General features: G+C 45.0%; 1 protein-coding gene across 4 annotated transcripts in view; it reads left to right on the plus strand.

The window, feature by feature from the left end:
• The window catches only part of LOC149310622 (spermatogenesis-associated protein 17-like), a 230,652-nt gene that overhangs the window by 146,694 nt on the left and 70,001 nt on the right, over positions 1-13,957 (plus strand). For 3 of the 4 annotated variants that reach the window (XM_089529323.1, XM_089529326.1, XM_089529325.1), the window contains one exon: positions 10,492-11,015. The exons of the other annotated variant lie outside the window; for it this stretch is intronic. In XM_089529323.1, coding sequence (XP_089385449.1) covers positions 10,492-10,572 — 81 coding nt within the window. In that variant the 3' untranslated portion in view covers positions 10,573-11,015. Of the gene's footprint in view, positions 1-10,491; positions 11,016-13,957 lie in introns of those variants that run through there. 4 annotated transcript variants of the gene reach the window in all.

A 13,957-nucleotide genomic window follows, 5' to 3' on the forward strand; every position in this document is an offset into this window, starting at 1 on the left:
TCAAACAGAGGCTGGATGGCCATCTGTCGGGGATGCTTTGATTGAGATTTCCTGCATGGCACAGGGTTGGACTGAATGGCCCTTGTGGTCTCTTCCAACTCTATGATTGTATGATTCTATAAAATGCTTCCTGCTACTTCCTTCTGTTTTAAGGCTTACATCTACAGAACATAAGAATATTAGGCTGATAGGCTGCATTTTTTTTTCTGGGACAAATTTTAAAAATGACACACACTAATTCTATTGTCTAAATTGCACACTGCAGAAGTGTTTCATATTTTGGTCCAATAACCCTTGCAGATATTTACTAGTGATGGAGAGTACAGTGAGTAAATGTCACACAAGTTAAAGTAATCTAACAAATATTAATTAATGTCAGGTGAAGGAGCAAGTGCATAGCTTGGGAGTATTCCTGGACCTATCTCTGTCATTGGAGCCCCAGGTGAATTCTGTGGTTTGGAGTGCTTGGAGGCAGCTTCAACTGGCCCACCAGCTATGATCTTTCCTGGACAAGGATGACTTAGCTACAATAATCAATGTGCTGTCACCTCCCAATTAGACTACTGCACTTCATATGGGGCTGCCTTTGAAGATGACACAGAAATTTCATTAGTCCACAGTTCAACATCAAGACTGCTGACTGGAACATTGTTGCTGTTGTTGTGTGCCTTCAAGTCATTTCCAATTTATGGTGACCCCAAGGTGAACCTATCAAGGGTTAAAAGTGATGGACTTGTGATTATAGATTAAGTAAATAATTGCAGCTTTCGGTAAGAAATGAACAGGTAAAAGGTTGGGCTTAAATAGAACAAAGCTTTTTTTCCCCCTGCAGTAGCTCCCAATAGGAGCCATTTCTGCTCAGAAAATCTCCACTTTCCTACTCATTGTAAACTGAATCTTTAAAAGATGATTACGGAAGCTCTCCATTTGACTCTGAACTTCCTACTATTTAAGGTTTTTGAATACACACACACATATATTAAAGGACAATCCCTTTTTATTTTTTATTTTTATTAAACAATTTGAGTTAAAAACATCCATCCATTGCACATTCATCTCATACATCAATCATTCCATTACTATAACTTTAACATCATATTACAACTCCCAGGTAGTGTAGACATAAAGAAGAGTATTCCTTTATAAATTGCTTAATTAGTAAATAAATAATAAATAAAATTTTTATTTATATACCGCCCTTCCACAGATCAGGGCGGTTTACAGCAATTTAAAAACAATACATTAAAACATCAATGCCATTACAATAAAAACAGAAAAGCCCCGAGTTAGCCAGTCCCCTTGCCAGTGAAGAGGAAGGAGGTCCATAGGACATCTTAATTGGGGAATGCATTACCAAAAAGGAAGGTCTTCAAATCCCTTTTAAATTGGGCCAGGGAGGTGGCCGAGCGGAGCTCTATGGGCAGCGTGTTCCAAAGGGCCGGGGCGGCGATGGAAAATGTCTTCCTGGTAGTGGAGACAAGCCTAGCCCCGGGAACCCTAAGTAGTTGCTGCCCAGATGTTCTGAGGGTGCGGGACGGAATGTATGGGGAGAGGCGGTCCTTCAGGTATCCTGGGCCCAAGCCATTTAGGGCTTTATAGGTCATCACCAACACCTTATATTGCGCCCGGAAGCGAATCGGCAGCCAATGCAGATCTTTTAACACCGGTGTAATGTGGCTGGCCCTGGAAGTACCAGTGACCAGCCTGGCTGCCATGTTTTGTACCATTTGTAGCTTCCGGGTTTGGTATAAGGGTTGCCCCATGTAGAGTGCATTGCAGAAATCCAGTCTCGAGGTTACCAGAGCGTGTACCACAGTTTCAAGGTCCCTCTGGGCCAGGTATGGGCGCAGCTGGCGAATAAGCCGAAGCTGATGACAGGTGCTCTTGACCGTCGCATTCACCTGAGCAGTCAGGTGAAGGGACGAGTCGAGAAGCACCCCCAGACTGCGCACGGAGTCCTTCACAGGGAGCGTGACCCCGTTCAGGACAGGTGGAACCACCGCCATTCCTGGACCAGGGGAACCTATCACAAGTACCTCCGTTTTCTCTGGATTCAGCTTGAGTCGGTTTTCCCTCATCCAGCCCATTACTGACTCCAGACAGGCCACGAGAGGAGAGACGCCATCCTCGGTCACTGCATCAGTCGGAGACATAGAGAAAATTATTTGGGTGTCATCAGCGTACTGATAACCCCACGCCCCATGTCTCCGGATGATCTCTCCCAGCGGTTTCATGTAAATGTTAAATAGCATGGGAGACAAAATGGCTCCTTGAGGGACCCCAGTTTTAAGGGCCCTCTCGTCGGAGCACACGTCTCCCAGCTGCACCATCTGGGACCTCCCGGAGAGGTAGGACCGGAACCACTGGAGCGCAGTGCCCTCGATTCCCACCTCTGCCAGGTGCCCCAGAAGGATACCATGGTCTATGGTATCGAAAGCCGCTGAGATGTCCAAGAGCACCAACAGGGACACGCTTCCCCTGTCGATGCCCAGACGGAGGTCATCGACCAAGGCGACCATGGCCGTCTCAACCCCGTAACCCGCCCGAAAGCCAGTTTGAAATGGGTCCAGATAATCCGTTTCATCCAAGACCGCCTGAAGCTGGATTGCAACCGCCCTCTCGATCACCTTCCCCAGAAATGGCAGCAGCGAGACTGGCCGATAATTATTATGTACCAGGGGGTCGAGGGAGGGCTTTTTCAATAAAGGTTTTACAGTGGCCAATTTGAGATCAGATGGAAATTGCCCTTCCCTCAAAGATGTATTAATGATCCGGCGTAACAGTGAAGTCACTGCCGGTCCCCCCGGGCTGCTAGCCATGAGGGACAGGGATCGAGAGAGCAGGTCGTTCTCCGAACACTTCCGAGGATCTTGTCCACATCATCGGTACTTACCAACTCAAACTGATCCAGTTTAACGAAGTCCACGGAGGCTCTGGAAGCCTCTACCCTAGGTTCTGCTTGAATGTCGGCGTCAAGACCTTCGCTTATCCGAGAAGTTTTATCCACGAAGAAGTTGTTAAATTAGTCACAGCAGGCCTTAGAAGGTTCAAGGATCTGGTTCGGGGCAGGAGGGAGCTGAGTTAGCTCCCTGACTACCCTGAACAACTCTGCTGGACGCGACTCCGCGGACGCGACACGAGCACCATAGAACGAATTCTTAGCTGCTCGTATCGCCTCTCCGTAGTCTACTAACAGTTGGTCTAGGAGAGTCTTGTCGTCTAAGCGAAGGTGTTTCCGCCAACGGTACTCTAGCCGTTGCAGTTCCCGCTTCCTCGCCCGGAGATCTTCCGTATACCAGGGCTTACGTTTGGAAGCGGGTCTGAGAGGGCGCTTGGGAGCGATACTGTGTATAGCCCTCGAGAGACCGGTATTCCAGATACCAGTCAGGGCATCAACAGAGTCGCCGTCGCTTCCAACCATGTATCCCTCTAGGGCTTCTTGGAACCTTTTGGGTTCCATCAGCCTTTGAGGGTGGACCATCCTAATAGGTCCACCACCCCCGGGAGGGATCTGGGTAGAGACCTTGATTTTTGCCTCAACCAGGAAATGATCCGTCCATGGCAGGGGGGAAATATTAATTATTTCCGCCCACAGATTTTCCACATCCGAACAGAAGACCAGATCAAGAGTATTACCTGCACAATGCGTGGGACCCAGAATCAGCTGGGACAGGCCCATGGCCGCCATGGTATCCATGAATTCGCGAGCTGCACCGGGTGGAACATAGCTGGCCGTGAGGGAGATGTTGAAGTCACCCAGGACAAGTAGCCTGGGTGTCTCCAGCATCAGTTCAGTGACCAGCTGTGTCAGCTCGTTAAGGGAGTCCGTTAGCGCACGGGGTGGCCGATACACCAACAGAATCCCTAGACTGTCCTTCGCTTTTAGGGTCAGGTAAATACACTCGATGTAGGACGTCTGACGAATGTGGTTCCTGGTGAGGGACACGGTGTTCCTATGTATCAAGGCCACACACACACACACACCCGCCCACCTAACCTGGGCTGGTCCTTCACCGAGAACCCGGCAGGCAGGGCCTGAGCCCACACAACATCCCCTTCAGGCCCAAGCCAGGTCTCGGTAATGCAAGCCAGATCGCAACCTTGGTCCTCCAACAGATCGTGGAGGATGTGGGACTTGTTGTTAATCGATCTGGCGTTGCACAGGAGCAGCGACAGGGTTTGTGGCACGGTTGGAGCGACCCTCAGGTCCCTTAGGTTGGGAAGGGGACCGGAAGGGGAGATAGATATGATGCATCGATCTCGCCTTCCCCTGGAACGCAAGTCCCTTTTCCCACCGCCATACTTCCCCCTGCCCCACACAACCTCAATGGGAGCTCCGCTCAAGGCGATGTTATCCCCTTCCTCCCCAGCCCATGCATCCCCCGCATCCATGACCTCCCCCCACCCTCCTCCAGCAACTCAGAGAGCAGAGGTTAGCCACCTCAGGCATTCTCTGCTCTAAGGCTAACCCACACCCTCCCTAGCCCAATAGAGCTGCACAGTTGCGCAGCTGCGCGGTGGTAGCGCTGCGGAGTCCCGCAGCGGTCCCCTTTTGCAGTCCGTGGACGGCACTCCCGGGGCGATGCGCAGCTTCGCAGCTGCGCACCTCCGACACCACCGGGAGGAGGCCGCCCGGCAGAAGCGCGGCTCTGGCGGCGGTGTCCGGCGAGGAGGCGGAGGGGGCGTGGCAGGAAGGTCTGGACGCCCAGCTTTATGCTCACCGCTCTCACCTGGTGAGCCTCTCCTCCTTGCCTTCCCCCCAGATGTTCCTTAAAGGGCCCCTCCCCGGCTGCCGCAAAACGCCAAGGCAAGCCAAAAGGAGAAAAGAGTCCCGCAGCGGTCCCCTTTTGCAGTCCGTGGGCAGCACTCCCGGGGCGATGCGCAGCTTCGCAGCTGCGCACCTCCGACACCACCGGGAGGAGGCCGCCCGGCAGAAGCGCGGCTCTGGGCGCGGTGTCCGGCGAGGAGGCGGAGGGGGCGTGGCAGGAAGGTTCGGACGCCCGGCTTTATGCTCACCACTCTCACCTGGTGAGCCTCTCCTCCTTGCCTTCCCCCCAGATGTTCCTTAAAGGGCCCCTCCCCGGCTGCCGCAAAACGCCAAGGCAAGCCAAAAGGAGAAAAGAGTCCCGCAGCGGTCCCCTTTTGCAGTCCGTGGGCGGCACTCCCGGGGCGATGCTCTTAAAATCCTTCCCTTTCCTGCTTCACTTCTACTTCTTTTTCCTTTCTTCCTTAAAGCTCTTTTAAAGGACAATCCTAATTGTCTAACATGTCCAAAGTAGAAGGGATGGAAGACTTTCCAATTCCTCCCCTGTGCACCATTTACTATTACTATGTTTACTATTTATTTTATTTTACCTTCCATTTCAAGCAGGGGTGGCCTAAATCTGTATTGTGGAAATTTAAGAGGCCTGGGAAGTTTTTGAATACTCCATTTCAAAAACACTCCCATACCCCACTGCCGTCTCCTCTCTAGTGTCAGATCTCCAACACCAGAGCAGAAAGATACACAGAAAAATCTATAGGCCCAAAGTATATGGAGAGAGTTCAGATCTCCCCTGTCAGAATTCTGTCTCCAATGTCCATGGGGCATTTCCCACCTATTCTACAACCCCTTGCACAGTGTTCTAGGGACCTTAGCACAACACTAGGAAATATTACTTTTATAGACTTCAGGAGCCATGATGGTTGGGGGATTCTAGGATTTGTAGTACAAACAGTAGCAACTAAGATCCTACATCACATTCAATAGTGCCATGCAGGGAGTATGATCCACACTGGGTGACATCCTTGGGGGTGTCACACAGTGAGGGAGTACACCAAGGGAGAGGGCTGCCTTCTAATTTTGGTGTGTGGCGGTTACCGTCATGCTGGACTCAGGAAGCCTTGAGGGGAGCAGCTTCCTTCCAACTCTTGTGTCAGACCCAGAAGGCCATGTGTGTGTGTGTGTGTGTGATTGTCTTCTGACTCTTGGATCAGACTCAGAAAGCCATAGGGGCAGCTGCCTTCCAACCATGGCATCGGATTCAGAAGACTGGGGGGGGGGGGGGGGGACGAATCTGGCTCCTGACTCTCATGGTGGACTCAGAAGGCCAGGGGGTGGCTGCCTTCCAACTCTGGCATCAGACTCAGACAGCCGGGGGTGTCAGGGCATGCAAGATTGCATTATACTGTTATGACTGAATAAAGGTGTAAATGGCAAGTGATGCTGTGTATGTGAGCTTGTATGGTAATTACCCAATTAGGCCAGGTGGCTGCAGTGTAGGCAGTTCAACTGCAACAGGTAGTATGTGATTTGCAGGTTCTTTTGCCTTCCATACTGGGGTTTTCTTTTGCCTTCCATGGCTCTCTATATCTGTATCTATTTATCCAACCATTATGTTAGATTGTTCTAATATTATGTTGTTTTGCTTCTTCTAAGTAAACTTTAAGTTACCAAAGCCCTACGATTCTGCATGCAGCCTTTTTTACCTAATAGGGGGACTGCCTTCTGACTCCGGCATTTCTGACCTCTCCCATTGGCTTGTGGCTTTAGTTAAAGATCTTTAGAGGTCACTTGTTTCATAAGGAGTGGCCATTTCCCCTCCCCATTCTTTCTGTTTCATGTTGAAGTTTTACACTTGCATAACATCAAACTGTAAATTGTAGTACAGATTGAGTCTCCCTTATCCAGAATTTCCAAGTCCAAAATACTCCAAAATCCAAAATTATCCATATAGGTGGCTGAGATAGTGGCACCTTTGCTTTCTGATGGTTCAGTGCACACAAACTTTGTTTCATGCACAAAATTATTTTAAAAATATGGTGTATAAAATTACCTTCAGGCTATGTGTATAAGGCATATGTGAAACATAAATGACTTTCATGTTTAGACTTGTGTCCCATCTCCAAGATATTTCATTACCTAAGTGCAAACATTCCAAACTCCAAAAAAACTCTGAAATCCAAAACACTTCTCGTTCCAAGTGTTTTGGATAAGGGAGACTCAACCTGCATGTTCATTTGCCTTATGAAATAGTGTAGGCTTGTCTTGTGTTAGTCAGATGCAACTACTGTCCACCACCTGATGAGATGCAGTAGTTTAAATACTCAGCTGTGAGCATGTCATGAAATAGCTTTTAAACAACAAGATAAACAGTACAGCTGCCAACATAAAGTAATCTTACGCTGAGGGACTGAATGGCACAGTAGATTCCCTCTTTGTCATTTTGACTTGGATTTGAAGCTGGACGTGGGCTTAGTTCCAGCTCAAACAGCCATTCACTTCAAAGGCACCTAAATTGTCCCAAGGAGCTAATTCTGGCAGTCAGTTGTTATTGTCTGGCAAGTCATCCTAATAGCAAAAGCCGTCTGCTCTCTCAAATCAGTGCTTACTGTATTTCGGGGATCACCAATGACCAGCTCTTGCTTTATCCTGATAAGAGACAGGAACAGACGTACACTAGGAAAGAAAAACTGACAGCTGTTTTTCTGTTCATAATCTGCTTTTGACTTACTAAGATATTTATTATGATCTAGTGTCTCCTCCTTTCTTACCCCAGATAGAAATCTCAATTTTTATTACGCTAGCCATAATACAGAGCAGCTCATGGTTATAGTACCAAATGATTTTAAAAAGAATGGTGCAAAAAGGTGGAAAGAAAATAGAGCTCCAGAAATTGATGAATACGCTAATCACATCTCTGGAGGTGATAGAAATGGATACTTTGACAAACGTATTGAAAGAAGAAGAAAACAAGGGAGAAGAAAAAAGATGGGAATCATTTGTAGAATATACTGGTCAAAGAGCGAATAAATTTTATTACTTACTTACTATTACTTACTTGTAGAATATTGTAACAAATGTTGGAGGAGTAATGAATAATATGGAAATGTTACTAAATTAGGGGAAATATATAAGTACGGGTATTAAGCTTGTTAAAAAACTGATTAATAAGTAAGAGTTAATTTAAGAATGCTTATGAGATGATAACACATTCTTTGAAAGGAAGATAAGGGTAGGAAACAAAGAGGAGGAAAAATCAAGAAGAATGTTTAATCTGTTATGAATATTACGATAATAATAATAATAAATAATAAATTTTATTTATGTTTCCCCACCTCTCCCATTGGATCGAAGCAGGGTTACAGACTAAAAAACCATTACAAAATTATTATAAAATATAAAACAGTACAAAAATACAATCTCTATTAATACTCGCTCATAACATGAAAGTATATGTAGGGGCTAGACAGGGGGAGGGCAAGAAGAAGATGAATTTCGAGATAATCAGATATGTCTTTTTCTTCTTTTTTCCCTTTGGAATATTGGTGTTGTTATATATGCTGGATTTAATTTTGATAATGTTAATAATTTTTATTTTTTAATTAAAAAATAGTAAAAATAGTAAAAAAATAAAAATAATGGTGCAAAACCAAATAAAAGCAACTTTACTTTTGCATCATTCTTTTTATTTATGATATGTAAGCTATAGAGAGTTGAGTGTGTTTCTGGATCACTTGTACTATTGGAATCCAAAGTGGAATCCTTTTCCTGGGAACCTCTCTATTTCTTTTAAGAGAAAGTTTCTTTCCAACACAAACAAAAAAATTCTGAATTCATTATCAGTATGTTCTGAAGAATTAGAAGCAAAAATGGCTTTGGTTAAGGCTTCCATACCCTTCTATACATAACATCAACTGATATCACATACTTCTTCCTTTACTGCCATTCTCCACATAATTTAAACTATTTTGTTTTTAAAATAATAATTTAACACAAAACAGCAAGCAAGATATCTGGTTGTATACAAAATAGCTCTCTCTGATTAGTTTTGTCTTGCTGAGATTTGTTGTTACTGACTTCAGCACTGTTGTTGTTGTTATCTTGCCTTTTTTCTCAGTTGAGAACTCAAGGCTCCTAACAACAATTAAAACTAAAATTGTTAAAAATTCACAGCATACAAAAGTTAAAGATCAATTAAACCATCATAAAACTGAAACTGGTTAAAACAAATAAAAGTAACAACAACAAATAAAGGTCTGTTTCCCCTGAAAAATCAATTGTCACAGGTCTGAGGACTGTGGCGGGTTACAGACCGCCCATTTGGGGCGGGCTGTACCCGTCCCTTTCCCCGGTGTATCGGGGCCTCGGTTGCCAGAACGGCAGCCGCTGAGGCCCCGATCCGCCACTTTCAGAGCTGCGGGGAAGCGGAAAAAGGCCACTTCCCCGCAGCCTGGAAAGGGGTGTCTGGTTGTATATTTTGTATACAACCGCTTGGCCCCTTTCTCCTTTGGTCCGCTGGGCGCAGCCGTCTGAAGGCTGCGCCCAGCGGACTAAACCAGGAAGGAGCTCCGAAACGGAGCTCCTTCCTGCTCCGCACTATGCGCCCTGGCGCGGAGTGAGGACGTCATGTCCACGCCACCCCGTATAGAGGTGGCACAGCTGTGATGTCCTCATGGCAGCGGCCGTGTGGAACGGCCGCCGCCATTTTGTGCGTGCGGAGCGCGCACTAGGGTTAGGGGGTGCGGAAGCACCGCCCCTTCCTAACCCTAGTGCACGCTCTGCGCGCACAAAACGGCCTGTTTGTAACAGGCCTGTAAAAAGTAAAAAGGTTTTTACCTTCTTGTAAAAAATCATAAGGAATGTAGCTTAAACTTTTATTTAAATAACAAATGATCTGCCATTACATATTCCCTAGTCTTTTTTCTCTACCTTAGAGCAGTGGTGTGTGATTCCTAATTTGACTGGGCAAGTTGTGCCAGGGCTGGAGAAGTTGTGACCTTCCAAATAAATCTGCCATTCTTGTTCCAGTGAAACAGTGAAATTGGTATATAAGAACCTATTTGGTAACAATAATTCAATTGAACAAATGAATCAATGGATGATAAGAATAAAAGATAACTCAGCTACATATTGGAAGCCACGCTCTGGCTTTTTATTGTCACACTGGACTTTAAACATTATTTCAACTGATTTTACATTTTTTCCCTCAATAGACAATACACACTTTTCAAATTGTTATAATGAAGAACCACATGCTATTTAGGTATATTTAAAATCTATATAATGCATACATTCTACATGTCAAACAATAGTTTGACATGTAGAATATATTATTGACTGCAGGCTCTGGCTATGGATTTTCAATGTCCTTCTTGGAGTATTTTTAGACTGTGCTCTTCAGTGGTCACAAGCTTATCTAGCCTCTTTGTCAACAAGGTGAACCCACTGTTTGAATAGGATGAACATGTGGAAAAAGTCAGTCTATCTAATCACACTGTCTTCCTGGTTGTTACAAGGACAAAATTATACCTTTTCTGGATTGGAATCTATATACATTCCCCCCATTTCAGCATGGATATTCAGCTGCACTGAGTGAGCAGAATGAGAAGGTGCAATATTGTTGTCCCACCAGACACAGGTAAAAATGTTAGTAGAAAGTGTTATTTAGTCCAGGCAGTAATCAATCATTTCTAATTCTCTCCCATTTTTCCCCTCTTTGTTTTTTCTAGGACTTCTTAACTGTGGTTCCATCAATTCCTCTGTTTGGCAAGCTTGGCCAAACCTACTCCAGAGCTGGGCAAATAGTGTAAACATTTCTCTACCAATTCAATGTATGAAATCTTACATGATAGTAATCAAGATATGTGAGTTTTAAACAATATTTTAAAGCAAAAGTGTAGCTTATGATCATCATGCTCTACTTCAAAGATAAGATCTCTGTGTTCTACTTATGACCAACTCAGTATAAACCTAATTTTGGAATATTAAAGCAGGGGCTCTGAAGGAATCATCAATTAGACTGTAACATGAACTGTTTTTGTGAACGAAGTCTGAAAACATCCTTTAAGACACAGATTTCAGTCCTTTCTTTCAATCATCAGAAGTTCCTAAGTGAGAAGTATTGCTAGTCAGTTTTCTCCATTTGACAAGTCTGGAAAAGAAATTATTTGTGGAATAAGGTCAACAGGAAGAATTTGGTAAATTCAGATAATAATTGTAATTGTTTTTACAGTTGTCTGAAGTGTAGCCTTTTTCTTTATAAAATATAAAATAAATGAAAAATGCTTACTCTGTTAATTTTATGGTGTCATTTCTGCTTGTTGTCATGATGTCATGTCTTGTCATGGTGTCATCTCATGTCCTATTTCAGGGTTGCAAGTGGGTTAGAGGGTGCACTGATGCTTTAAGAGAGCAGGAACTGGAGAAACCAAGGCAAATACAGAAAATGCATCAGAGCAGATCTTTAGTCAAGTAGTCCAAGAAGGGTCTAAAGCAAGCAGGGAGTCACTGAAGGCAAGAGTGAAAGGTCTAAGCTGAAGATCAGGAAATGAAGGAGATGGGAATGTCGCACAGTGCCAAGCAGATAGAAGATCTTTTGCCTTGCAGCAAAGAGATGACCTTGGCTGTACAAATGTTTAGCTTGCTTCAAGTGCACCAAATCAGATCCTGTTCTTTTGTTCCTGCCCCTTTAATCTCTGGCATTCAGAAGGGCATCTCTGAATTGTGTTCTTCAGATCTTCATCAGATGATGAAGTGTAGGGCTGTGAGCCTCCTCTGGCTCTGAAGCAGGACCACCTACCAACTCTGGCTCTGACTGCAGCCCTTTATTTCAGTTCTCCCCTCCCCTTTCCTCATCAAAGGAAGCCTCTTCCAGGTAAGACAGGAGACCAGAAAACAGATGGGGTAAACATTGCTGGAGTGTCCAGTATTTGTAGCTTTAGTTCCTGACTTTTTTAAAAAATAAATAAAATAAAATTATGTTTTTTATAATCCCTGACTATTTGATGAGAATTCCCAGCAACAGTTGAAAATGTTTATTCCCATTCCCATCCTCATTGTGGTTTTATGTGTGTGTGTTTAAATCGAAAAACTTACTGGATCCAAACAGCCCTGAGGGGCACATTTGTATCTCTGGTTGTGGTTCGTGCCAGGTTTGTGGCTATTCCTCCAGTAATGTGTATCATGAGGTAGGCTGCAGGGTTGCATGCAAGATGGTGCCAAGATGGATGGTGGGAAAGGTAAAGGCAAAGACCATTCATCCTCTTCTCCCTCTTTTTCTGTTTTAATGTGGGGGGTTTTTTTGGGGGAGGGTTAGAGTTATAGCACCATAGGCGGGGTACAGACCGCCCAAAAAGGACGGCCTCCCAGCGCCTAGTTTTGGTCCGCGGGGAAGCCACAGCTTCCAGACCGTGGGGCTTCCCCGTGGACCAAAAAGAACCTGTGAAAAGTAGGTTCTTCTTGAGATGCCATTACGATGTCACAGTGCGCCAGTGGCGCACTCGCAATGTAATGGCACTGTGATGTGTGGATGCTATGCGTCCAGCACGTCATAATGGCAGTGCCCATCTGTACAGGACACTGCCATTTAGACGCCCTTGTCACGTGCGAGGGCGTCCTTTTCGGGCCAGAGTACATCACTTTATCAGTGAAGTAGTGAAATAGTACTTTTGCTCTGAAATGTTGTTTCACTATTTCACCAATGCCTTATGATGTTAAGAAAAATAATGATTTTTTTTTCAAAAACATAGAAATGCACTCAACCTCAGCAAATTACACCCATAGGCGCGTTACAGACCGCCAAAAAGTACGCGCTCTGCACGTACTAGGGTTAGGAAAGGTCTTACCTTCCTAACGGCTCCTGAGCCTAGCACGCACGGAGCGCATACTAAATGGCGGCGCCCGTCCACACAGGGGCCGCCATCTTAATGTCTCGGACACACAGCGTCCAGACATCGTGCGGCAGAAGTGACGTCGCGAGTATGTGACTAGCGCCTCACGGTGCCACTTCTGGGTGGCAAGAAGACACGCCATTTTGGCGCTTCTTTTTAGCTGCGCTGGGAAGCCTCGCGGTCTGGCCGCTGGGGCTTCTTGCCACAGCTAATGATGGCGGCAGCAGACTGCCCGCTTTTGGGCGGTCTGTAACGCACCATAGTTTAGGAAACCTTGTAGTAAGGGTTCGAAATATCACTATATCTAGAAACAGTGTCCTCTCCATAATAATAATTTTAGAAAACACATTGACAAGGAATAAGTGGATACAGACGTGAGAGCAACTGGCAATATATAGTGAAAACAAAGGAGCTATTCTATGGGGGTTCATCCTTCTTTACTCCATTCTGGAAGACCTCTATGTTCTGTCAACAGCAAGACATCTCTGAAATAAACATATATTACAGCTCAGTGCTCAATATACTGTAACTTGCATAGGAGTTTGATTTCATTCAGTATGCTAGCCTTGTCATAGGATGAAATAATGTTACTCCTCCAAGTCATGTGGTCCCCAGCTCCTGAAGGAGTCACTTTTGTCTCTTTCCTGTCTACACCTTGGAAACTTTGGGGACTATCACTCCCCCCTCCCATCAATCAACTAGCATGGTTAGCATGGAGATTTGGGGAGATGTATTCAAACTAATGTCCTCAAGCTCTGCTCCTGTTGATCTTTGCCCTTTTTATTATGGATGCAGAGGACACTCAGGGATTATGTCACCCATTTTTGTGTAATTGAAGATTTTTTTTCTGCTCTACTGGTCTGCCTCTTAAGTATTCTTAGTTCATAGAAATTGGTCAATGAACTCTCACTGAAGTTGTCTGTACAATGCCAAAATGCTACAGAAGACTCAGCTGTATTATTTTACATACAGTTTCCTAACTTCTGATGTTGTGACACATGAAGAAAGAAAAATCAAGCCCTCAGGGGCATGCACAACACATACATCATTTTCTAAATGACAGCAATAGAAATGAAAAATGTCAGATTTTTAAAAAGCATGTTTGGATGTCTCTATGTACTTCTGAGTGGAGTGGCTGATCAAATTTAAACTTTGGGAAGTTTTGTATTTATGTCCTGCGAGAGGAAATGAATGTCCTTTAATTCTAGTAAGTGAGGAATGGCAACCTGCAGCAAGTCCCTCCTCTTACAATTTAATTTCACCAAATAAATCAAAGTGCTTTTGTTCAGGGGCTGAACAGAAGACA

Source organism: Sceloporus occidentalis, unplaced genomic scaffold, assembly GCF_023333645.1.
Source record: "Sceloporus occidentalis isolate IW3139 unplaced genomic scaffold, rSceOcc1.0.p SCAF_6, whole genome shotgun sequence".
NCBI lineage: Eukaryota > Metazoa > Chordata > Lepidosauria > Squamata > Phrynosomatidae > Sceloporus > Sceloporus occidentalis.